Consider the following 22,367-nt stretch of genomic DNA (forward strand, 5'->3'; position numbering starts at 1 on the left):
GCTTGCTTGCTTGGTTAACAACTCCACTGAGAGCAAAATTTAAAATTTCATGTAGGAGAACCCTAATGTTTTTAGATTATCTATGGAGGGGGGGGGCATTACGAGTTACACTCTCTACTATCATTTGTCATGATGTCATCATCATCTTCATGTTTCTACGTAGAGATTTGAACCCTATTGTCTTTTGCCTAATAAAAAATGCGATCCAGACAATGCTAGATCCCTTGCAGTTTTTAGGGGAGATAGATTTTCGTTTCTAGAGCAAAACCATAAGACAAGGCATATAGAGATTTGGGTGACAAGAGAGAAGATTAAAATTGAGAATAGTGGAAAGGCCGTATAGTGGATTAACTTCATGAATGTGTCAGTTCCTGAATGGTCGAGTTTAAATGTCAGGTGCTACTATCCGCCAGTTTAAAAGTCAGGTGTGCTACTATCCGCCAAGGTCATCGGGTTTTACGTAAGAAGCTACTCCTCAAATGTATTCATTTTCTAAAGAATTATATTCATGCCTCCGTATTTGATGATTCTGCCTTCAATAAAACGTAATATACAATTCTTTTTTTGGACATGATCGTCAATCGATAGCTGAGAGGAGTAACAAACAAATCTAAAGATTTGAGAACACAATGACAAAATTATTGATAAAAAACCTTTTAGAAGGTTACAATATTATTATTAAATCTAAACAAGAAAAAAAAAACATAATTGTTAAATGGCGAAACAACTATATCGCTGAGACATCATAAAAAGTGGAGTTCTCTCGTGTTTTGTTGCGGGCAGATCTAATACAAAGACAAATCATGATAACAACGACAATCACAAAGACCAAACCTACGGAAGATGCGATTATCATCGGAAGACCCAACCCCATTTTTAACTCGCTCTTTCTAACTTTTTCTTGTCTCTCTTCTTATATAACAAGGTCCTGTTACTTTTGTATATTGACTTTTGCATAAGAGAGAAGAGTACTGTATATACAAGTCCTAATTTCCTTATCTCCACAACTTGGCAATCAAAGTGAACATAACTAAAAAGGTTAACTTACTTCGTACAGTGATCGCATAAGAGTAGTGTATATATTTATACAAGTCTTAATTTCCTTAGCCCTCCACAACTTGACAATCAAAGTTATAATACGAGTAGGAAACTTAACATATGTTACCAAAAAAAATCAATAGCAAAAAAGGAAAAGTTAACATAACGATAAATATAGCAATCAAATCCGGCATCGCCAATTATTTAGAGATTAAGTGAATAAGAAACCAAGCCCAACCCATAAAGAAAATTTGATAAGGCCCATTAAGAAGCGAATTATGATGAGGGGGATTTACATAAATAATATAGTCTAACAGTCTCATTTTGCAAATTCTCAAAAATCTCAAGGGTTTGCCGTACAAAAGTATCGGAGCTGAGAGAGAGAGAGAGAGAGAGAGAGAGAGAGAGAGAGTAAAGGGGGTAACGAAAGAGAAAGACTGGTTTACTTCTTCTTCTTCTTCTTCGTGTGCGATTCTCATTGAGTTTTTTGTACGAATTTTTTTGTGGTTGGGGTATAGTGCTTTGTTATTTTGAGGTGAGAATCGATTTGAAGATATGGCGAGTGAAAGCCCTGATGTTGTTGTAGCTCCAGTGGTGGAGAATGGCGGCGCTGAATCCATTAATGGAAAAGAGGAGAAATTGGAATCTGAACTTTCGAAGAAGCTTGAGATTGCAGAAGATGGTAAAGAGGAGAACGATGAAGAAGAAGAAGAAGGAAGCAAAGGTAAAAAAAATTTGGGTTTTTTTTTTTTTTTTTTTTTGGGTCTACTGATTGATCACATGGTTTTGAGTGTTATATTATGAATGTTCGGTATATGTTTGTCAAAGGAACTAGCTTTCTAGGATTAGTCCATCTGAGTTTGGATCTTGAAATGTTTGGAAGTTTTTTAGATTCGATCCTTTGTTCTGATGGTTGTTTAATATAACACTTTTTGTTAATTTTGTTATTTTTAAGCTGAGGCTTCAACAAAGAAGAAGAAGAAGAAAAATAAAAGCAAGTAAGAGATTTGTTTTTGTTTTTGTCTATTTTTTTGTTTTTTGTAATTTTTGGTGTTTGCTTTATTGATGGTTTTGATTATGTTGTAGGAGGAAGAAGGAACTCCCTCAACAGACTGATCCACCTTCAATCCCTGTCGTTCAGCTCTTCCCATCTGGGGAGTTTCCTGAAGGTGAAATCCAACAGTATAAGGATGAGTAAGTTTCATGCCTTTCTATTTACCATCGTGGACAGCTTTTGGGAAAATCTTTTAATATGTTATACTTGACTTTGTCCAACAGTCCATACCACTTTTGTCTTCCCTACTCTTGAGTTTATTGGATTTTCAGTCTTTTTCATGTCAAGACTCTTCGTTGTTTACCTTCATCACACTGTTTGTTTTAATATATTGCTGCTTCATCTCTGTGTTTAGTAACCTGTGGAGAACAACATCTGAAGAGAAGAGAGAGATGGAGCGTTTGGAAAAGCCAATATATAACTCTGTTCGCCAAGCTGCAGAAGTTCATCGCCAGGTTTAGAGTTTTTTTCACTGAATGACCACAGATAGAGTTTTTTTTTTTTTTCTGGCCTCTTTTTTTTTTTGCAGCTGCTTGAAAGATCGTTTTGGCCATCTTTTTCAGGTTCGTAAATATGTCAGAAGCATAGCGAAGCCTGGAATGTTGATGACTGATATATGTGAGACCCTAGAGAATACTGTTCGTAAGTTGATTTCAGAGAATGGTCTTCAAGCTGGTATTGCATTCCCTACCGGATGCTCTTTGAATTGGTTGGTTATGACATGTGCCTTCCTTCAACTTTTTCTTTCTATCGACAAATTTCTATTCTTCTTTAGTCATGTTTCTTTAATGACTTTTTAACATTCAGGGTTGCTGCTCATTGGACACCAAACTCTGGGGATAAGACTGTACTTCAGTACGATGATGTTATGAAATTGGATTTTGGTACACATATTAATGGTATGACGGTAAATCTTCCTTTTTGTTATTGTTTTTCTTCTTCGTTAAAAATGTCAGATAAAAATTAAAATCTCTTCTCTTGCAGGGCGTATTATTGACTGTGCGTTTACAGTTGCGTTCAACCCTATGTTTGATCCTCTCTTAGCAGCCTCTCGCGAAGCTACGTATACTGGTATTAAGGTACTGATTCTTATTTTTGCTAATTTACATTGCTTCATGAATGAACATATACCAGTAGGATGAAGCAATATTTTCCTATTCAGCTTGGTTCATTATGTTTTCTTTATCCTTTTCATCTTTTTTTCTACAGTGGAATCCATATGAATTAAAAAATTCTAAGCTCTTCAGTGCAAAATTGACTTCGTTTAGGCTTTTGATTTGTAAGGAACCATTTCGTTATTGCTCTTAATCTCCTTTGTGTGTTTTTTTGGCTGGTTCAGGAAGCTGGAATTGATGTCCGTCTCTGTGACATCGGTGCTGCAATTCAGGAGGTCATGGAGTCTTATGAGGTTGAAATCAATGGAAAGGTCTTCCAAGGTATTGTTATCCGATGGCACATCTAATTATCTGCCCTTACATCAGTGTCACATTTTGATAATTGTAAACCTTAATATGGTACATGCTTTTGGCAGTTAAAAGTACCCGAAACTTGAATGGGCATAGCATTGGACCCTATCAGATACATGCTGGGAAATCCGTTCCTATCGTCAAAGGAGGCGAGCAGACAAAGATGGAAGAGGGGGAGTTTTATGCCATTGAAACATTTGGATCAACCGGTAAAAGAAATATAGACACATTCAAATTCAACCATTAGAGAAAAGGCCACTGCATCTTTGGGATTCACCAATGTTGTATCCTCTGTTGCTGTTGTATTGCAGGGAAAGGATACGTGAGAGAAGACTTAGAATGTAGCCATTACATGAAGAACTTCGACGTTGGCCACGTCCCCTTGAGGTTGCCTAGAGCAAAACAACTCCTTGCCACCATTAACAAGAATTTCTCGACACTTGCCTTCTGCAGACGCTATCTGGACCGCATTGGTGAAACCAAATACTTAATGGCTCTAAAGAATCTTTGTGACTCTGGCATTGTTCAGGTAAAATTTCTCACACCAGTGTCTAGATGATGATTCATTTTGCCCCACCAGATCTATCCTGAGTTGGAAAAAACATAAATCTTGTTCATTGTTTGATTTTCAGCCGTATCCACCTCTGTGTGATGTGAAGGGAAGTTACGTTTCACAGTATGAGCACACCATATTACTGCGACCTACTTGCAAAGAAGTTCTTTCCAAGGGAGACGACTACTGATTCAGACCCTCTGTTTTTGCTCTATTATATCAAACTGTTGTGGAGATTGTACACTGCTTGTTTCTTTTGTCGTCGTTAACACATACAGCTTTGAATCCTTTTTATAAAGTTTCAGTGGATTGTTAAAAAACCATGTATTTGCACTTCACATGAATTTGCTCATCAATCTTACTAATAAAGATGAGTAATTGATTCTTAAAGCTTCACGCTTTGGAAATTTCTCAAGTCAAATCGTAGAGTGAGAAACAAACAAAATTGTTTACATGTATAAAATAAAGATACAGATATGGTGAAGAAGAGAGAGAGACAAGAGAAGAGATAGATCTTTAGCTAACTAAATCCATGGCGGCGACGATAGCTGCATTTTCCGGTGGTCTGAAAATGAAGGCTGGAGTTCTTGCCGTCCAAATCTCATCGCTTCCTCTCCGCCGCGAATTCCCCCGTTTCTTCTCCTCTTCATCGAAGACAGTAGCGGCAATCTCGTCATCTCTTCGAGTCTCCGCCGTTTATCACCAGCGTAGTCAAAGCTCTTGGTCTCGACTTGCTACTTTCTGTACGGCAGCTCCCGACGCCGGCACGACGGTTTCAGCGGATGAATCGGAGAAGAAGAGCGAATCTTTAAAGGAGGAGGAGAGTGTGAAGGAGACGGCGAATCTGCTAGATATCAAAGTAGGACGAATTGTGAAAGCTTGGCAACACGAGGAAGCTGATTCGCTGTATGTTGAAGAAGTAGACGTTGGTGAAGCTGAGCCCAGAATCATCTGTAGTGGTCTCGTCAAATACGTCCCTCTCGATCTCCTTCAGGTCAGCTTTCATTGTCCTAATTTGTGTGAGAATTATGATCTTGATTTGTGTGAGGAACTTTCCCAATGAGCTGAATCTGTAGGGTACATCAGTAGTGGTGCTGGCTAATCTGAAGCCGAGGAATATGAGAGGGGTCAAGTCATGTGGTATGCTTTTAGCTGCATCTGACTCTGCTCATGAGAATGTTGAGCTTCTTGTTCCACCTGAAGGCTCTGTTCCTGGAGATAGAGTGTGGTTTGGTAACGAAGACGATCTTGAGCAGCTTCCTGAACCTGCACCTCCTAACAAGGTCTCCCTAGCCTGCAAACCACTAATCATTTCAGTATCAAGGTCTGTTGTTAGTCATGGGATTTTTCAAATTCTGTGTTCCTTTTTGGTGGCTGCAGGTTCAAAAGAAGAAGATGTGGGAATCGGTGCAACCGCTTTTGAAGACTGATGCGTCTGGTGTTTCGATGCTTAAGGACGAGCATTTGATGCGAACATCTTCTGGTCTTGTTACTTCAAAATCTTTAAGAAATGCCAACATTTCTTGATTTTATTTGTAAGCTGTATATTAAGTTGTTGTTTTGAGTTGACACAGAGAGAAAGAACAAGCCGCCAAGGCAATTTTTTTCATTGCAAATCAAACTGATGTTTTTTTTGTTGAATTATCAAAATAAGGTTATTACGAAACACACATAACTTTAAAAGGTACAAAACAAATCCCGAAATAGAACTTTTCCTCTTTGCGGTCGGCTTTCTCGGAGATCAAGCAAAGACAGAGAAGATATCACCATTAATGTAATCGTTGTCCACTAAGCTTACCAAATAGTAGTTGTTCTTCACCTGCACATTGATTAGATCCTTCTTATCAGTACAGCTAAAACCAATCAGGTTTAAGAAAAGAAGAGAAGGAAACAGAAGGAAGATTCTTTACCTCCTCGAGCAACTTTCTAGAAGGATCGTCTTCTGGGTACAAGTTAGCCCAGCTTCTTGACCAAATCTCAAACGCTTCGTCTTTCCAGACTTTGAAACTGGCTGGATCCACGATTGTCGGTTGAATAACCTCCTTAGCTGGGAACACTCCCCAAGTAACTGCATTCACATCAGACTCACCAGTGTTTGATACCCAGTTCTCTGCTTTGTTCACGGCCATGTAGGTGATAGAAGGAAAAGCTTTGGATTTCTCCACAATTGTGTCTAACTTATCCTTCGAACAGAAGAACTCTAGATAAGCTTTCTGGTAGACGTAACCACCAGGACCACCCCATCCTGCCAAGTTTCAATTGCAATTACACACTTTTGTTATAAGCATAGAAGAGAAACTCTAGAGGGGTTTAATAGGTTTTCAAGAAAGGATAGATGAATCCTGAGTCAAATACAATAGGTTTTGAGACATAATATTTATGATATGTGATCGCAGATATTAGTTTCCTTACCAATAGCTGGGGAATCGGATTTGGCTGCATTAACTGATGGTTGGCTGTTGATGGTCAAGAAACCGTTGGAGTTGACTTTTCCGAGTTGCTCGTTTATGATCTTTGTCTCTGGCTGGAGTCCATCTAATTCAGACCATGGACTGCTTTTTAAGTTTCCAAGGCATAGCTCTTTGAATTTCTGATTTGTGACAGTTTTTACAAGAAAATTTAATAAGTGAGAATGAGGAAAAAGGGAATGTAACAATTTCTACGACTGTTAGTAAAGGAAGGCTACCTCTTGAACATCGTCAATGCTTTTCAATGGGGCAACCCATTCTTGCTGAAGCTTCTTGTCACGTGCTTTTGGGCGCATGAACTATATCAATACATGCATTAAGATCAGCACTACTCATTGGCAATGAAAAATGCAGAAGAAGATGGCAAGCAAACCAAGCATCTACTTACAAGTGATAATGGTAGGATAAAATACCAATAAGCAAATACAATAATCACGTAAATCAAGAAGAACAACTAAAATAAGCCCTTTAGAATCCAAGTTAGCAAAATCTAAAGTAGAATGTCAGAGAACTAATGAATATGTGGTACCTGATAATCAGAAAGTGTACTGTATGAAGCACTGCGTGAATCACCCCATCGTCCATGTGGGAAGTCATTCCAGCCCTTTGTTCTAGATATGTAGCTCTTTGGACGGTTTGCCCTGCAAATATTAGAAATGGTATTATTCTCTCCCCGACGAGAAGTTTAATAATCCGAGACAAAATTCAGAGCAAGAAAAACAAAATGCAGGTTACCAGAAAATAGGGCGAACATCTTCACTAAGACGGAAAATATTTGCAGGGCGTCTCCAAGGTAGAGAACGAGAAATTTTTGACTCATCAATCAGACCAAGGTTCTGCAATTTGAGCACCATTGTTAGGTTTGTGTGTAAGAAATTATTACTACAACGAAAAAGAGATTGAAGGAATTGAGGAACAACCATTAATATCCCAATAGCTGATTTGTCAACGTTCAATGTGTACAGATGAAGGGTACTGATTCCATGGGCCAAAATCTTTTTGCACATTTCTGTGGCAAAGTGAATACCATAAGCTTTAACAGCTTCGTCATTATCCTTAATAGGCTCTAAGGCAGCAGTGAGCTCAGCAGGTATCTATAGCAATAATAAGGTGAATAGAATATAAGTCACAGAATTCATAATATCTGAAAACATTAGTTATTAGGCATCATCAGCAAGGGTCTATATAAGTCAGCTAAATCATATATGCTGAATAAGCAACCAGATAGATGCAAGAAAACTCAAAAACGTAAGCCTTAAAGCACAAAGACAACATTTTTCTACAGAGAAAGCCCTATCATGAATGATGTAAGAGATCACAACATACCTTGGTCTTGCAGAAACCAGCCATTCGCAAGAACCCCTTGTAGTTGGAAATGGGCATAATTCCAGGAACAATGGGACAGTTGATCCCGATTTCCCGACAGTCATTAACAAATTTGAGGAAGATATCAGTATCATAGAAAAGCTGGGTAACAATCAAATCTGCTCCAGCATCAACCTGTTCAGATACGAGCCACAACCCATCAGATCAGATCAAAGACGAGTAACCAAACTCAACACACACACACCCAAATGCAAAGGCAAGAACAATAAATCCGAACCTTTTTCTTCAGGTAAGCAAGATCACTCTGGTAAGATTCAGGAGTAGCAAGTCCATTAGCTTCAATAACATCCGGATGAGCCTCTGATTTAAACAAAAACACACAAATCCTCAATCAGAGATCAAAAATACAAACACAAAATACAATAACAAAACCAACAAAAAGGATGGGGCAAATTCAATACCAGGATAACCAGCAACAGTGATTCCAAAGTAATCACCATACTTGGTTCGAATATGATTGACCAGATCCAAAGCACAAGCAAAACCTCCTTCAACCTGAACGAATTTATCTTGTCCATGAGGAGGATCTCCTCTAAGAGCAAGCACATTCTGAATCCCATTAGATCTAATCGTCTCAAGGGCGTGGTCAATCTTCTCGACAGGCATGTTGGTACAAGTGAGATGCATCATAGTCTCGACGCAAATCACATTCTGCATCCTCGAAGCGATCTCGAGAGTGAGATCGGCGGTGGATCCTCCGGCACCCCAAGTGATATCGCAGAAGGTAGGTCCGTAAGAGACCAAACGATCCATACGTTCGAAGAGATTCTCGACACCATCCTCCGTCTTCGGTGGGAAAAACTCGAAGGAGAAGGCTGTTTGGCCTTGATCCGTCACAGATTTGATCTTATCAACCACCTTCATCTTCTGAGCTCGACGAGGAGGAGATCCCAAATCCCAGATTCGGAAATTAGATTAGGTAAGGGTGGGAAGGAAGTGGTGGAGAGGCTAAAGTGTGATTCGTCTACTCACTCTTTTATACTAACTAACCTCTCTCTCTCATTCTACCAAAGGAAGAGATCCAACAACTTTGGTGGTAAGTGCCGTGCCAGTATCCGGTAAATTTTTTATAAATACAATTATTATTGAATTTTTTTTTTTTTGACAACAAAGAGAAGATTAGCTCAAACGAGCCAATCCGAAGGGACATTGTTTACATAGGTAGCTAAATGTAAAACTGTGCGAACCCGGAGCGCAAGATTATCTGCTCTACCATTCTGTGAACGAGGAACGTAAACTAAGGAGAAAGACACGAACTCCTCTTTGTCAGCCTGAATGTCCTCCAAATAAGGCGTAAATGCTGGCCACTCGGAAGGCGAAGACACCATCTTCACTAAGTCAGAGCAGTCGGAGAGAAAGACCACAGATTGATTATCCGCTCCAATCATGCAACGCATAGCCCAAACAAGGGCCTCAATCTCAGCATGAAGAGGGGATAGGCTATGGTAGATGTTTGCAGCTCCCATAGTAGGGCACTCACCCCATGGAGAAGTGCAGAACCATCCCCGCCCCGCAAAACGATCTGTAGATTTCCAAGAACCATCCACAAAACACATATAACTTGTCAAAGACCGAGGGACCCCTACTCTATCACTACCACAGATAACAGCCGCATTAGTAGTATCTGAAGGTAACACCGCATCCTGTGATTGGGCTAGAGTCCATGCTCTCGCCTCATCCTCTGCCAACCGCAAGATTGCTAGCGGGTTTGAATCCAGATTACTGAACAGTTTGTCATTTCGCGCTTTCCAAATATACCACAAAATCCAGGAATATAAGTCCTGTGTGGATACATTCTTAAAACGCCAAAAAAGGAAATCCATATTCGTGAAAACGGATTCCGTTGGGAAAACACTTAGGGCAGTCGGAAATGCCGACAAAGCCCAAACCTGGCGAGCTGGCGGGCATTCAAAGAGAGTATGATTAATCGTCTCCTCCTGTGAACCACATAGACCACACACCGCGTCACAGCTCAGACCACGTCGCCTTAGATTAGCAGTAACCGCCACACAACCCGATAGAACTTGCCACAAAAAATGACGAAGTTTTGGTGGACACCGGAGCTTCCACACCAAGGCCTGAAGGGGTATAATATCTGGTCCCAATATTGTTGACTTAGTAGAATCCGATATATTCGAGCGAAGAACATGGTACCCTGACTTGACCGAGTATTTACCAGACTTGGTAAAATGCCATCCCAAAAGATCCGGTTTATCCGGCTGTCGCAATGGTAAGGCAGAAATTATGGCCACATCTTCCGGTACAAACGTAGCCGTAAGCTGAGCCATGTCCCAGGAATTAGAGCTCCTGTCAATGAGATTTGAAACGCGGAGCAGAGGGTCAGAAGACGGCCCTGTGCTCAAAGCTGGTCTCGGGGATTGAGCAGGGATCCAGGGGTCAGTCCATACAGAAATGGAATCCCCTGAGCCTACCGGTTTAATAAGTCCTTTGTTAACCAGAGAGCGAGCAGAAACTATACTCCACCACCCATAAGAGGGCGAGTAAGATTTAATTGGATCCAGTGGATCAGAATGTCAATAGTAGCGACCTTTAAAAATACGTGCAAAAAGAGAATCCGGTACAGTGATTAAACGCCACAACTGTTTCGCCAGCAGAGCTGTGTTATAATCATCTAAGCACCGGAAACCCAACCCCCCTGCGTCTTTGCCATTACATAATCTATCCCACGCCACCCAGTGAAGCCCTCGTGACTGACTAGACGAGCTCCACCAAAAATTCGAAATTGCACTAGTCAATTTCCTCTTGACCGTCTTTGGTAATCGAAAACATGACATTACGAAAGTAGGAACAGCCGTAGCCACGGACTTGATCATAACCTCCTTGCCACCTTTTGACAACAATCTAGTCGGCCACCCACTAGCCCTTGTTGCAATCTGTCCTGAACAAACGAGAAGATTTTTGTCTTTGCTCCACCCAAACTTTTCGGGATGCCTAAATTATTATTGAAATTTGTTATTCAAATATCTTCAATATTTATCAAAAATATTAGTATTTATCCCCACCAAAAAAAAAATATTAGTATTTAGTATTATACTATCACAGTTTGCTTTTCCAAAGTTGCTACGATACAAATAAAATGTTTCAAACATACTATTATTTTCCTTTCTAATTATTGAACTTTTTGTCAAAGGATAATAATTATAAAATAAATTATAAAGTTCTAAGAGTTTGAAATCTCTCAACATGTTTTCATAATTTTCTTATTTTTTCCAACTAATGTATATATTTTTTCTTAAATAAAATATAATAATTAGGTAGGTGAGCGGGCCCCACATCACCTACCACCGGCAAAGCCAATCCACACTGTCGGTCATCGGACCGTGGCTATCAACAACCGCAACAACGGACACTACTAGCTAGCCCAGGAGGATCACGTGCTTAATCATCTGGCAATCACAGACAGAACAAACCGGTAATTGGTTAATATAGTCCTCAGACCGGGTAGTGGTTTTTGTTTTGTCACTAAATAACCAAAACCCGGTGTAAAGTCCAAAATACATTTCTTTTTCTTTGGTCTAAAAGATTCCACATATGTACACTACTGTTGAACTACTGATTCGAGTTGGATACATACATTACATACAACAATCAAGTCAAAATCTATTTGCCAACCGACAGAGTTTGGTTGGTTACAATAGCAGATACACCCCGGTTCAAAACTATTTCTTCACAATTCAAGTGTAATTCAAATGTTGGGAATGAAATCAGACTTATTAATTGGAGCAATATCAAACATTTACGATCTTCCAAACTTCTCTGGACATGTTGACAATCTCGGTGACACCATCCTCATACTTGACCTGGAACAAGTATATATTTTGTCTATTAGATTTCGTAAAATGAGATAGAAGGTGGTGAACAAATAAGTCAAGTGGATACCAAGTGTTTTCTTGAAAACTCATCGTATTGTGTAATGATGCCAAAACACCTGAAAATGTCGACTATGTATTATTGTCAAAAAACTACACCTTAATTAACAAACAAAATACATGCTACTGAGCCTTTCGTTTATATTGCAATATGAATGCTTTCTGAGCCTTGATGCCCTTGCTTATTGTGCTTATACCTCTGCTTCGTGGGACGTGCTAAACAGATCACCACACCAATGCAGTTACGGGAACATATTATTCTTTGGCTTCTGTTGATCCAAGATTTTCCTGACGCATCCAAATTTTTGTCTCATACCTCTGAATCGATCGAGATGCTTTGTCGAAAATAGAGCCATATAATTAATACTAACCGGCAACGCGTCTACCTCGCTTTTTCACCTAACCAGATGTATATGACCATATAATAAGTTAATGTTTATACATGCCACATAACAGGATGAATAAGTTCGAAATAGTTACAAAACTATGATCATGAGACATTAACTCAAAACGATTCAACAAGAGCATCTATATATATGCAAGCTTCTCTTCCAGATAGACTTCAGTTTCAATTTTTACCTTGGGCTTATTCAAAGTCACTTTACATGCCACTGGTTTCACATCTGCTTCCACAGTTGTCTTCTTAGCTTTATTAGGTTTTGCACCCAGTTTTTTTCTGCAATCAACTGGACCGCAGTAGCAATCTTGATCTGCACCAAACTGCACAAATCTGCTATCTTTCTTAGTATCACAACTTATTACTTGTCATCAAGTACTTTATAAAAGACAATAGTATCCAATAATATGCACAATATAAGGTATTGTTGGTGGATGCAAGAAAATATATGTTCTTACTGGTAATCGTAGGTCAACTCCTCGCCTTTGTTTATGAAACGGGTAGCAAATATGCCGATTCTTGTCTCTCCATCAATTATCCTATTGGAAAACAAAGGGAGACCATTATACAGATAACTTTTTCCCAACTGTACGTACTGAACAGAAGATGATGAGCAATACTAATAAACAAACCATTTCTGCATCTCTGCATTAGGATCGCAGCTGTGATTGATATATCTTGATTTATTCCCCTTATGAGTAGCATCAATCACCATGTTCCAGTATATCTGACACAAATAAAAATTTGTCTCGACCTGCTTCAACTTCCAAAGCCTTTCTTGACAAATATTTTCGTCGATAACTACAGTGATATCAATTGGATTTACAAGAAGATAAATAGGTAAGCAGAGAAATATACAAGTAAAGAGAAGCAACAATGATATAACATCACCTTCCCCAACATATTCGATGATAAAATCTCCTGGTTCGATATCTTCATCTGCTGCAATACCATTTCCACATTTCTCTGTCTACAAGAAACAACTTATTCAACCAATAGCCCTAAAATGCAGATTTTTTTTTTTTGTATAAGCAATATACAAACCTGAACTAACTTCATCTTCTTAACAAGACTCACTCATGTGAAAACAAAAGAAACAAGAATATCTAATGAATTGTGGAAGATTAAGTAAGAAAAAAAAAGAAAAAAAAAAAAGACTTTGCATCTGTAACAATGAAAAGGATACTGCGCTTGATGAAGACAGGCTTGTCCTTACTCAACTGATCCGGAGATTCCAATTTCTCCAATTCCCCGACCTGTTTTTTTAACATTCTGAGAGATCTCCTGATTTCAACCCGATCGGAACCCTGATAAGGAACCAGAGAAACCTAAGAACATATACGAAAACATAAAAGCCGTAAAGATGATTGAAAAGAAGTCATGAAGACTCTGATCGAATGTACCTTCTTGACGGAAGACATGGTAATAGACCGGAATGATTCGAGTTTTGATGCATAAACTTCTAAGAAACCAAATCAATTAAAAAGGAAGAATATAATGATGATGATGATGATGATGATGATGATGATGATGATGAATCAGTCAGTGGCAGAGAGAGATAGTAAAAAGAAGAAGACGTAACGGAGAAAGAGCGGCAGTTGCAGTTTTCCTTTTTTGAGGATTTTGAAATTTATCCGCAGAAAGCAATAAATCTGCTTAAAAGGGTATAACAGTTATTGCGAATGATTATTTCCTATAAACCGTTATTAAACATAGATGGGCTTTATATTGTTGAACCGGCCCAATCAAATAAAACCCATTACTTTGTATTACCTGAAATGGGTTGTGTGTTTCTTTGATTATGGTAATTCACTCTTTTAATTATTATTTTTTTATTTATATCAAAAATGTAATCATCCATATTCGAAGCTTAAGATAATTACGTAATTACGTAAAAGAAAAGAGGAGAGAGAGAGAGAGAGAGAGGACGAAATTTTATTTCTTGAGGGTAACACGAAATCGTTCTTCGGCAATTCAAACTTCGTCTCCCTCAATTCGCACTCTCGCTCTCGTCTTCGTCGCCGGAGGTCTTATCTCCGTCGTATCTAGTCAGCGTAAACGATTTTATCAGGTGATCCATCTTTATACTCTGCTAGAAATTCGAAAAGTTGTCGTTCTCTTCGGATCGGATTATGAAACTCTGTGCGTTTGTTCAGTGGTTAATCGAGCTCATATTCTTGTTCCTTTTGATCCTTCTGCTTCTTTTTATTCTTTTTTTTTTGTGTATGCGAGAATTGAGTTACCAAATTTATAGTTGACTGATTGATCAATTGTGATTACTGTAGATCCGCCAGGGGAAAATTGCGTCAGCGGTCTTGAGTTATTGCATGTTTTGGTCTCAAATTTGTATAATTTTTTTGGTAGATTGTTCAATTTTGGGATTTTGCTTATCGGATTCGAGCACCTTTGACGCTTTTATCGTAATTGTTGTGTTTATTAGATTCTCTTTGATTCCTAAATTCGAATTAAGAAAGATTTGGGGCATATTGAAATGGGGTGTAATAGTGAGTCAGAACAAACTTAGGGATCAAAGTTCTGGGCTGATATAAACCTGTTGAATTATGGGATAATAGAAGATATAATCCTTGAGGGGATTGTTGTGCTTTAGCTTACTTTGTGAACGAAATTGTTAGAGCTAAGTCGGTTCAATGTTAACTTGATCTATATTTTTTTTTATCTCTTATTGCAGACAAAGGTAGATTCTCTGGGTTTTTTTGAGAGACAGATATGTTGCATGTGGTGTTTAATGTCTAGGTAATGAAGGCTATATGTGATAGATTTGTTCCTTCGAATTGTTCTTCATCAAGCACAGGTGAAAAGCGTGATATATCCCGGACATCTCTAGTTTCAGATTCAGCATCTAGTGATAACAATTCAAACTTGACGTTATGCCCGGATGTGGTTGCATCTTCCTCCCCCGTTTCTCAACAGTCTAAGGAAGCTTCAACTTCCGAGCATAAGCCAGATTGCACCACACATAACGGTTGGACAGTAATTTTAAAAACAGCTTCTATGGCTAGTGGGGCAATTAGGAGATTTCAAGAGCGTGTATTAGGGCCGAGTAGGACCGGTATTTCCAGCAGTACAAGTGAGATATGGCTCCTGGGTGTCTGTTATAAAATCTCAGACGGTGAATCCTCAGAAGAAGCAGATTCTGGTCATGTCTTGACTGCATTCGGACAAGATTTTTCATCCTTAATACTAATGACATATCGTAGAGGTTTGTATATTCACGTCAAACTCGAGCAAGCATAAAAGTTTTCACAAATTACTCACTAAGTTAGTTTACAGGTTTTGAGCCTATTGGCGACACAGCTTATACTAGTGATGTTAACTGGGGTTGCATGCTTCGAAGCAGCCAGATGCTCTTTGCACAGGTATGCTTATTACTATTGTAGCTTGAGAATTCAAAACTTTACACGTATGTTCTAAATTTCCAGATCTTTAACAGGCATTGCTATTCCAAAGGCTGGGAAGGTCTTGGAGGAAAAAGGAATCTGAGGTTAGTTAAATGTGATATCCACTCTATGCCTTAACTACTGATTATACAATATAAGGAGCATAGATCTGGTTTCTCATGAGTCCAGTTTAAGTTAGCTTGTTTGGTTTAAAAATGCAGCCGCCTGAAGAGGAATACTTAGGGATATTAGAACTTTTTGGTGATTCTGAGGCTTCAGCATTCTCGATTCACAATCTTATACTAGCTGGAGAATCTTATGGCCTGGCTGCTGGGTCATGGGTAGGACCATATGCTGTTTGTCGATCATGGGAATCATTAATTCGGAAGAAAAGAGAAGAAACTGATGTTAAAAATAAGTCGTTTTCCATGGCTGTTCATATCGTTTCTGGCAGTGAAGATGGAGAGAGAGGTGGAGCTCCAATTCTCTGTATTGAAGATGTCACCAAAACTTGTGTGGAATTCTCAGAAGGAGAAACTGAGTGGTCGCCAATTCTTCTCTTGGTGCCACTGGTTCTCGGGCTTGACAAAGTGAACCCCAGGTTTGTGATTTTATCAAACTGATTGCTAGGCGATATGTACTATAGATGTCATGAATTCAACTTTTCGTCTTCCTCAGAAGATGTTCCATTTGTCTAAGGAAAAATTGATGGCTTGTAATTACATACACTCATTAATCTACATATACACTATGGAGAGGATATGATGACAGCAGAGTTTGAGTGACGTACTATCAAATTTGGCTAAATCTTTTCTGAAAAGACTATTATTTTGTTGCTAGGTACCTTNATTTTAAAAACAGCTTCTATGGCTAGTGGGGCAATTAGGAGATTTCAAGAGCGTGTATTAGGGCCGAGTAGGACCGGTATTTCCAGCAGTACAAGTGAGATATGGCTCCTGGGTGTCTGTTATAAAATCTCAGACGGTGAATCCTCAGAAGAAGCAGATTCTGGTCATGTCTTGACTGCATTCGGACAAGATTTTTCATCCTTAATACTAATGACATATCGTAGAGGTTTGTATATTCACGTCAAACTCGAGCAAGCATAAAAGTTTTCACAAATTACTCACTAAGTTAGTTTACAGGTTTTGAGCCTATTGGCGACACAGCTTATACTAGTGATGTTAACTGGGGTTGCATGCTTCGAAGCAGCCAGATGCTCTTTGCACAGGTATGCTTATTACTATTGTAGCTTGAGAATTCAAAACTTTACACGTATGTTCTAAATTTCCAGATCTTTAACAGGCATTGCTATTCCAAAGGCTGGGAAGGTCTTGGAGGAAAAAGGAATCTGAGGTTAGTTAAATGTGATATCCACTCTATGCCTTAACTACTGATTATACAATATAAGGAGCATAGATCTGGTTTCTCATGAGTCCAGTTTAAGTTAGCTTGTTTGGTTTAAAAATGCAGCCGCCTGAAGAGGAATACTTAGGGATATTAGAACTTTTTGGTGATTCTGAGGCTTCAGCATTCTCGATTCACAATCTTATACTAGCTGGAGAATCTTATGGCCTGGCTGCTGGGTCATGGGTAGGACCATATGCTGTTTGTCGATCATGGGAATCATTAGTTCGGAAGAAAAGAGAAGAAACTGATGTTAAAAACAAGTCGTTTTCCATGGCTGTTCATATCGTTTCTGGCAGTGAAGATGGAGAGAGAGGTGGAGCTCCAATTCTCTGTATTGAAGATGTCACCAAAAGTTGTGTGGAATTCTCAGAAGGGGAAACTGAGTGGACGCCAATTCTTCTCTTGGTGCCACTGGTTCTCGGACTTGACAAAGTGAACCCCAGGTTTGTGATTTTATCAAACTGATTGCTAGGCGATATGTACTATATTCAACTTTTCGTCTTCCTCAGAAGCTGTTCGATTAGTCTAAGGAAAAATTGATGGCTTGTAATTACATACACTCATTAATCTACATATACACTATGGAGAGGATATGATGACAGCAGAGTTTGAGTGACGTACTATCAAATTTGGCTAAATCTTTTCTGAAAAGACTATTATTTTGTTGCTAGGTACCTTCCATCTTTGATAGCCACTTTCACTTTCCCTCAAAGCCTCGGCATTTTGGGCGGCAAACCAGGTGCATCAACTTACATAGTTGGAGTTCAAGAAGACAAAGGCTTCTACCTTGATCCGCACGATGTTCAACAGGTTTTCTTCAACACTCCTTATAAATCCTTTCATAAAAACAAACAAGAATTACTTTAGTGTTTTACATCTGGCACGTTTTGATTTGAGGTTTCAGACATTTAAGGTGGTCCATATTTTCCTTAGATTGTCCCCATCACATTCATTCATTAATCGTCTAATTAGTTTGGGGACTGATATTACTCAGTCCATGTGCTTCATTTGACATTTCAGTGTCACTGATTGAGCCTTATCGGTAATGGTTGATAGGTAGTAACAGTCAACAAGGAAAATAGAGATGTTGACACATCGTCTTACCATTGCAAGTGAGTTTGATTGATTATTTTGCCTTATTTGGTGTTCTGTCTCTACATGATTCATACTTCTTATTCCTACTAAATATGGTTCTGTGGTTCAGTACACCCCGGTATGTTCCGCTGGAATCACTTGACCCCTCACTAGCTCTCGGATTCTATTGCCCTGACAAAGGTATTAACTAGTTTTTAAGGATAGACAGGATTCTGTTTACGGTTGGCTTTGTTTTTTAGTTATTATAGAAATTGAATCCAATCAGTCTATAAACAAATTCGTTTAAGCCATTTCCAGTTTGATTTGATACTTTGTTGCTGCTTTACACTGATATCTCTTCCAACTTTGTATCAGCTGATTTTGATGATTTCTGTATCCGAGCAACAAAGCTCGCTGGAGAATCCAATGGCGCTCCTCTCTTCACTGTTACTCAATCCCACAGAAGGAATGACTGCGGAATTGCAGAAAGCAGCAGCATAGTGACATCTACAGAGTTCTCTGGTGAGGAGGAACATGAAGATGACTGGCAATTACTTTGAACACTTTTTTTTTTTTTACTTAGCCATTCTTTTTCATCATTGTGTGACTTTGTTCAATTATCAAAAATACCATTCTTTTTACATCGATACTAAGATTTGATGATGTTGTATAAAATAATGAAGAACCCAAACCCCTTTTGTTATCTGTATTAATAACTATTTTAAGTATTAACGTTGACTTTCTTAAGTCAAAAGTATTTTAGACATAGATTGAAGAATAAGAAAAAGGAAGACTCGAAAAACCAGAGGGAGTGTTGACGTTGATCCACTTCCCGCCATTCTTCTCCGCCGTCGTCGCCTTCACCATCATCGTCCCACTTTCTTCACCGCCACCGCCAATCATTGCCACCGCTTGGCCACTCAAGCTTCCTGCGAAAACCGACGTCATCGTCGTCACCGGGAGCCTAATCGTCTCCATAACAACTTTCCATTTCATCGAATCATCCTCGGTTTCCCAACGAGCCTGACTCTGTCTCTCGCTGTCAATAAAACACCATAACCTACAACAACCTCTGAAATCCCCGGCGGGTTCAGCAGCAGCCGAGGCGGTGGCGGTGCGACCTCTCGGGCTTAAATCAGGAAACGGCCAGACATTTTCGATTACAGACCAGGAATTCGAGACCGGATCGTAAATCTCGCCGTCGGATCGGAACTGGCCTTGCGTCTCCGTTCCGTAACCGCTCAACACGCAAAATCCAAGATCCGTCGCCATCGAAAACCCGTGGCACTCGTCTCTTCCTTCCGTCATCGGAGGAAGCGTCGTCCACTCGTCTTTCTCAACATCGTACACTTCAGCCGATCGGAGAGCGTTCTTCTGATCATCATGACCTCCGGCGACGTAAACCTTCCTCGAACCAACAGACGCGCAGGCGAAGAACGATCTCGCGGCCGACATCGGTTTCCCTCTTCTCCACCTCCTTCCGCTTCCTTCTCCGGCGAAGAAATCCAAAACGAAGACATCTCTCACAGGCTGCAACGTCTCCGGATCCCAACCGCCGATCAAAAGCACCTTCCCAGCGCCCTGAACCGCAACGCACTCGCAGAACAGAGGAATCCGCTCAGGAATCGCGACGCGGTGCCACGTGTCAAGCGTCGCGTTATAAACGCTTAAACCGTAAAGTGGCGTCCCAGTCACACGTGGTTGCTGCTGGTGGTGCTGAATCATCATCATCATCTGAGACTCGCTTCCTTCTTCTTCTTCTTCCTCTTTCTTCTTCTCACCACCACAGTCATCATCAATCATCACCGTCGGTGATGGAGTCAGAGGCTGAACAAGACAGAGAAGAGACTCGGCTTTCCCGAAACTGATCCTTTCCTTGTTGAAAGAAGAACCGGAGATAACACATTTCCATGAACGGCAAACGTGTTTCATGGAAGAATGAAACTCAAAAGGAACCCTAACTAAACACTCCATAGCTAATTCCTCAGGTAATCCGGGGATTAAATCTCCTTTAATCCAACCTGATTTCTTCTTTGACACTCCCATTATTAAACTAATTTTAAGTAACAACAACTTTAAGCTTACAAGAGACTTAAAAAAAAAGAAGCTTCTTGAAACAACAAGATTCTATGATTTTGATATAAATCGGAAACTGTAAAAGACACTCAAGAAGATGTGATTGGGGGTAAAGATAAGTGTTGGGCAGAGGGTTTTTATAGCAAAGGGAGGAGATAAGACGGTCCCTAGATGATAATTATCATCTTTTCTTTTTTTTTTCAGTAAAAAATAAAATAAATAAGTATCATCATTTCTTTATTCTTGATATTTTCCGAAAACAGACAACAAAAAAATACAACACTAAATTTAAAACACTAGACAGATCTATTAAAACTGTTCAGTGAATATGCATCACACAATAAAATAAAAATATATATATAGTAATCCAGAAAAACGATAAATGTAAAAGCATTTACTAAGTTGACGAAAATTGGCAATTTTATGTTTTGTTATTATGTGAAATTACAAATCCTTCGATAATATATTTTTCCCAAGACTAAGGGTAATAATAATAATAATTCATTTCTTCCAAATAAATGAGTAAAGGAGGAGGAGGACCACGCAATATTCATCCAAAAATTATATATTCGTTTTTCTTCTTTTTTAGAGTTATATGTGAAGAAAAAATGCCGTGAGGATTTGATTCACTCGGAAAAATCGTACGAGAAGTATCAAAAATAATGTTATTATTAATTAGATAAATAATTGGGGTTCTAGAAGAAAGAAGTCCATGTGGATACGATGACTTATCTTCCTTCTTATCCGGAAGATCAACAATACGGTGACACATGGACCATAGCACCGTCGTCCTCTTCCAAAAATAAATATCATCTAATAACCATCTTCAATAATGTATCTATCCAAAAATTTTAATATCAGTTACCCTTAAACGAATTAACGATTTTTTTTGTGAAAGTTTGACAGTGACGTAATTCTCATTTGTAAGAGCTTTAGATATACAGTACGTTTAGATATCCTCGAGGTTTTAACTTTTTATAACAAGTACCACTTCAGTTAAGTTTAACTAGTTTAGTTCTAATTATACCATGGATGCATGTAACTAACAATTACTATTACTACTATTCGTCGAGTAGTACTACTGTCCATTAAAAAATAATATAATTTTTTGTTTCTGAGCAAGAAATAATTTGATGGCAATTGACAAGAACCAAATCATTGTTGTTTTTTCTTTCTCTCGAAGAACCGTTCGCCCTAGCCGTCACACAAGAATTTTTTTCTGATGGTCAATGATGGGTAACTTCTAAGCATCATCGTTGGTTCCAGTTTTCTTATCGTTTTAGGTGGTCCGTGTTTGTCTTCCTAGCCTTGTCAATCCTAAGCTTCGTCGTCTCCACCCTTTGTCCCTTCCTCTCGATGATGATAGTCCAGTCAGGCGTGGTAACTATCTCGGAGGACTGGTGGCCGATTGTTGATGTTCGAAAGTGGATCTATTCCCCGGTGGCTCCCTCTCGTCCCTCCGATCTGGTCATGGAGGTTTCAGGTTCCCGATCTGGTTATAATGTCTCGACATTCTAGCTCATCGGCTCTGTTCTCGTTTGATTGTGAGTCAGTGGTGACTTGTCGCATGTTCCGGTTGCTTTCAAGTTGGTCCTGAAGAGCTTTTTCTTGCATTTTGTTGGCTTTGCGGTGGATCTGTCTTGTGTGAAGCTTGTTTTTAGCCAGCTTCTTGTATCTCGACTTCGCTTTTAAGGTCTCTTTGGTTTTGCGACAACGGCCTCATTGTTTTTGGGTTCCTCTTCCTTTGGTTGTGTTGAGTGACTTGGCTTTGGTTTTATGTTGTTTGATCGCTTAAGGTTTTCTCTAGTTAGGACAGTCTAATCGTTGGTTTAGGCTAGATCTTTGGATTTAGAGGTCCTTAATCTACGGGTTGTCCTTTTTGTGCAATCCGGTATCAGCTCATTTGTGGCTTCTCTTCTTTGATTTGGTTGTTAGCCTGGTTGACTTGTTCTGCTTCGGTAATCTGTTTTGGATTTTGCTTGTGGTTAGTCTCTGTTTGCCTTTCCATGGCTGAGTATTCAATCGGGTTCCTCTTATTGCAATTGTGGATGGTACATTTTACCCTCTTGTTTGGGTTTCCTTTGGTTTTGCTAGAATGTTGGTTTGGTCGTCTTCCTTGAGCTAGTGCGTTCATCTTCCTTCGTCAAATTATCTGTC

At 39.3% G+C, this 22,367-nt stretch overlaps 5 protein-coding genes across 10 annotated transcripts; 3 read left to right on the forward strand and 2 right to left on the reverse strand.

Moving 5' to 3' along the window:
• Positions 1,394-4,438, forward strand: LOC104749343 (methionine aminopeptidase 2B). Its single transcript, XM_010470945.2, has 11 exons — positions 1,394-1,762; positions 1,994-2,036; positions 2,125-2,232; positions 2,448-2,547; positions 2,656-2,801; positions 2,900-2,991; positions 3,077-3,171; positions 3,432-3,528; positions 3,624-3,767; positions 3,870-4,087; positions 4,191-4,438. Exons 1-11 carry the CDS (start codon positions 1,594-1,596, stop codon positions 4,299-4,301), a joined length of 1,323 nt encoding a protein of 440 aa, XP_010469247.1. The 5' UTR covers positions 1,394-1,593; the 3' UTR covers positions 4,302-4,438.
• LOC104749342 (aminoacyl tRNA synthase complex-interacting multifunctional protein 1-like) lies at positions 4,527-5,745 on the forward strand. The gene is made up of 3 exons (XM_010470944.2): positions 4,527-5,105; positions 5,188-5,394; positions 5,492-5,745. Exons 1-3 carry the CDS (start codon positions 4,644-4,646, stop codon positions 5,636-5,638), a joined length of 816 nt encoding a protein of 271 aa, XP_010469246.1. The 5' UTR covers positions 4,527-4,643; the 3' UTR covers positions 5,639-5,745.
• On the reverse strand, positions 5,691-8,928 carry LOC104749341 (methylenetetrahydrofolate reductase 1). The gene is made up of 10 exons (XM_010470943.2): positions 8,367-8,928; positions 8,183-8,265; positions 7,906-8,079; positions 7,500-7,673; positions 7,315-7,415; positions 7,109-7,220; positions 6,798-6,878; positions 6,524-6,701; positions 6,022-6,356; positions 5,691-5,930 (listed from the first exon to the last, which is right to left on the reverse strand). The coding sequence occupies exons 1-10, from the start codon at positions 8,827-8,829 to the stop codon at positions 5,853-5,855; spliced, it is 1,779 nt and encodes a 592-aa protein (XP_010469245.1). The 5' UTR covers positions 8,830-8,928; the 3' UTR covers positions 5,691-5,852.
• LOC104749346 (cysteine protease ATG4b) lies at positions 14,123-18,837 on the forward strand. 6 transcript variants are annotated; one of them, XM_010470948.2, is made up of 10 exons: positions 14,123-14,323; positions 14,942-15,287; positions 16,540-16,724; positions 16,796-16,881; positions 16,956-17,006; positions 17,124-17,503; positions 17,732-17,870; positions 18,117-18,172; positions 18,265-18,335; positions 18,510-18,837. In XM_010470948.2, the coding sequence occupies exons 2-10, from the start codon at positions 15,010-15,012 to the stop codon at positions 18,692-18,694; spliced, it is 1,431 nt and encodes a 476-aa protein (XP_010469250.1). In that variant the 5' UTR covers positions 14,123-14,323; positions 14,942-15,009; the 3' UTR covers positions 18,695-18,837. The 6 variants fall into 6 exon arrangements, with proteins under 6 accessions (XP_010469250.1, XP_010469251.1, XP_010469254.1 ...); XM_010470952.2 differs by lacking the exons at positions 16,540-16,724; positions 16,796-16,881; positions 16,956-17,006; positions 17,124-17,503 and adding exons at positions 15,544-15,629; positions 15,704-15,754; positions 15,872-16,251 and having other exon boundaries at positions 14,124-14,323; positions 14,942-15,006; positions 15,098-15,472; XM_010470953.2 differs by lacking the exons at positions 16,540-16,724; positions 16,796-16,881; positions 16,956-17,006; positions 17,124-17,503 and adding exons at positions 15,544-15,629; positions 15,704-15,754; positions 15,872-16,251 and having other exon boundaries at positions 14,125-14,323; positions 14,942-14,947; positions 15,065-15,472.
• On the reverse strand, positions 18,760-20,334 carry LOC104749345 (F-box/kelch-repeat protein SKIP20-like). Its single transcript, XM_010470947.2, has one exon. It carries the CDS (start codon positions 20,178-20,180, stop codon positions 18,894-18,896), a length of 1,287 nt encoding a protein of 428 aa, XP_010469249.1. The 5' UTR covers positions 20,181-20,334; the 3' UTR covers positions 18,760-18,893.

Source organism: Camelina sativa, chromosome 16 (genome assembly GCF_000633955.1).
Source record: "Camelina sativa cultivar DH55 chromosome 16, Cs, whole genome shotgun sequence".
NCBI lineage: Eukaryota > Viridiplantae > Streptophyta > Magnoliopsida > Brassicales > Brassicaceae > Camelina > Camelina sativa.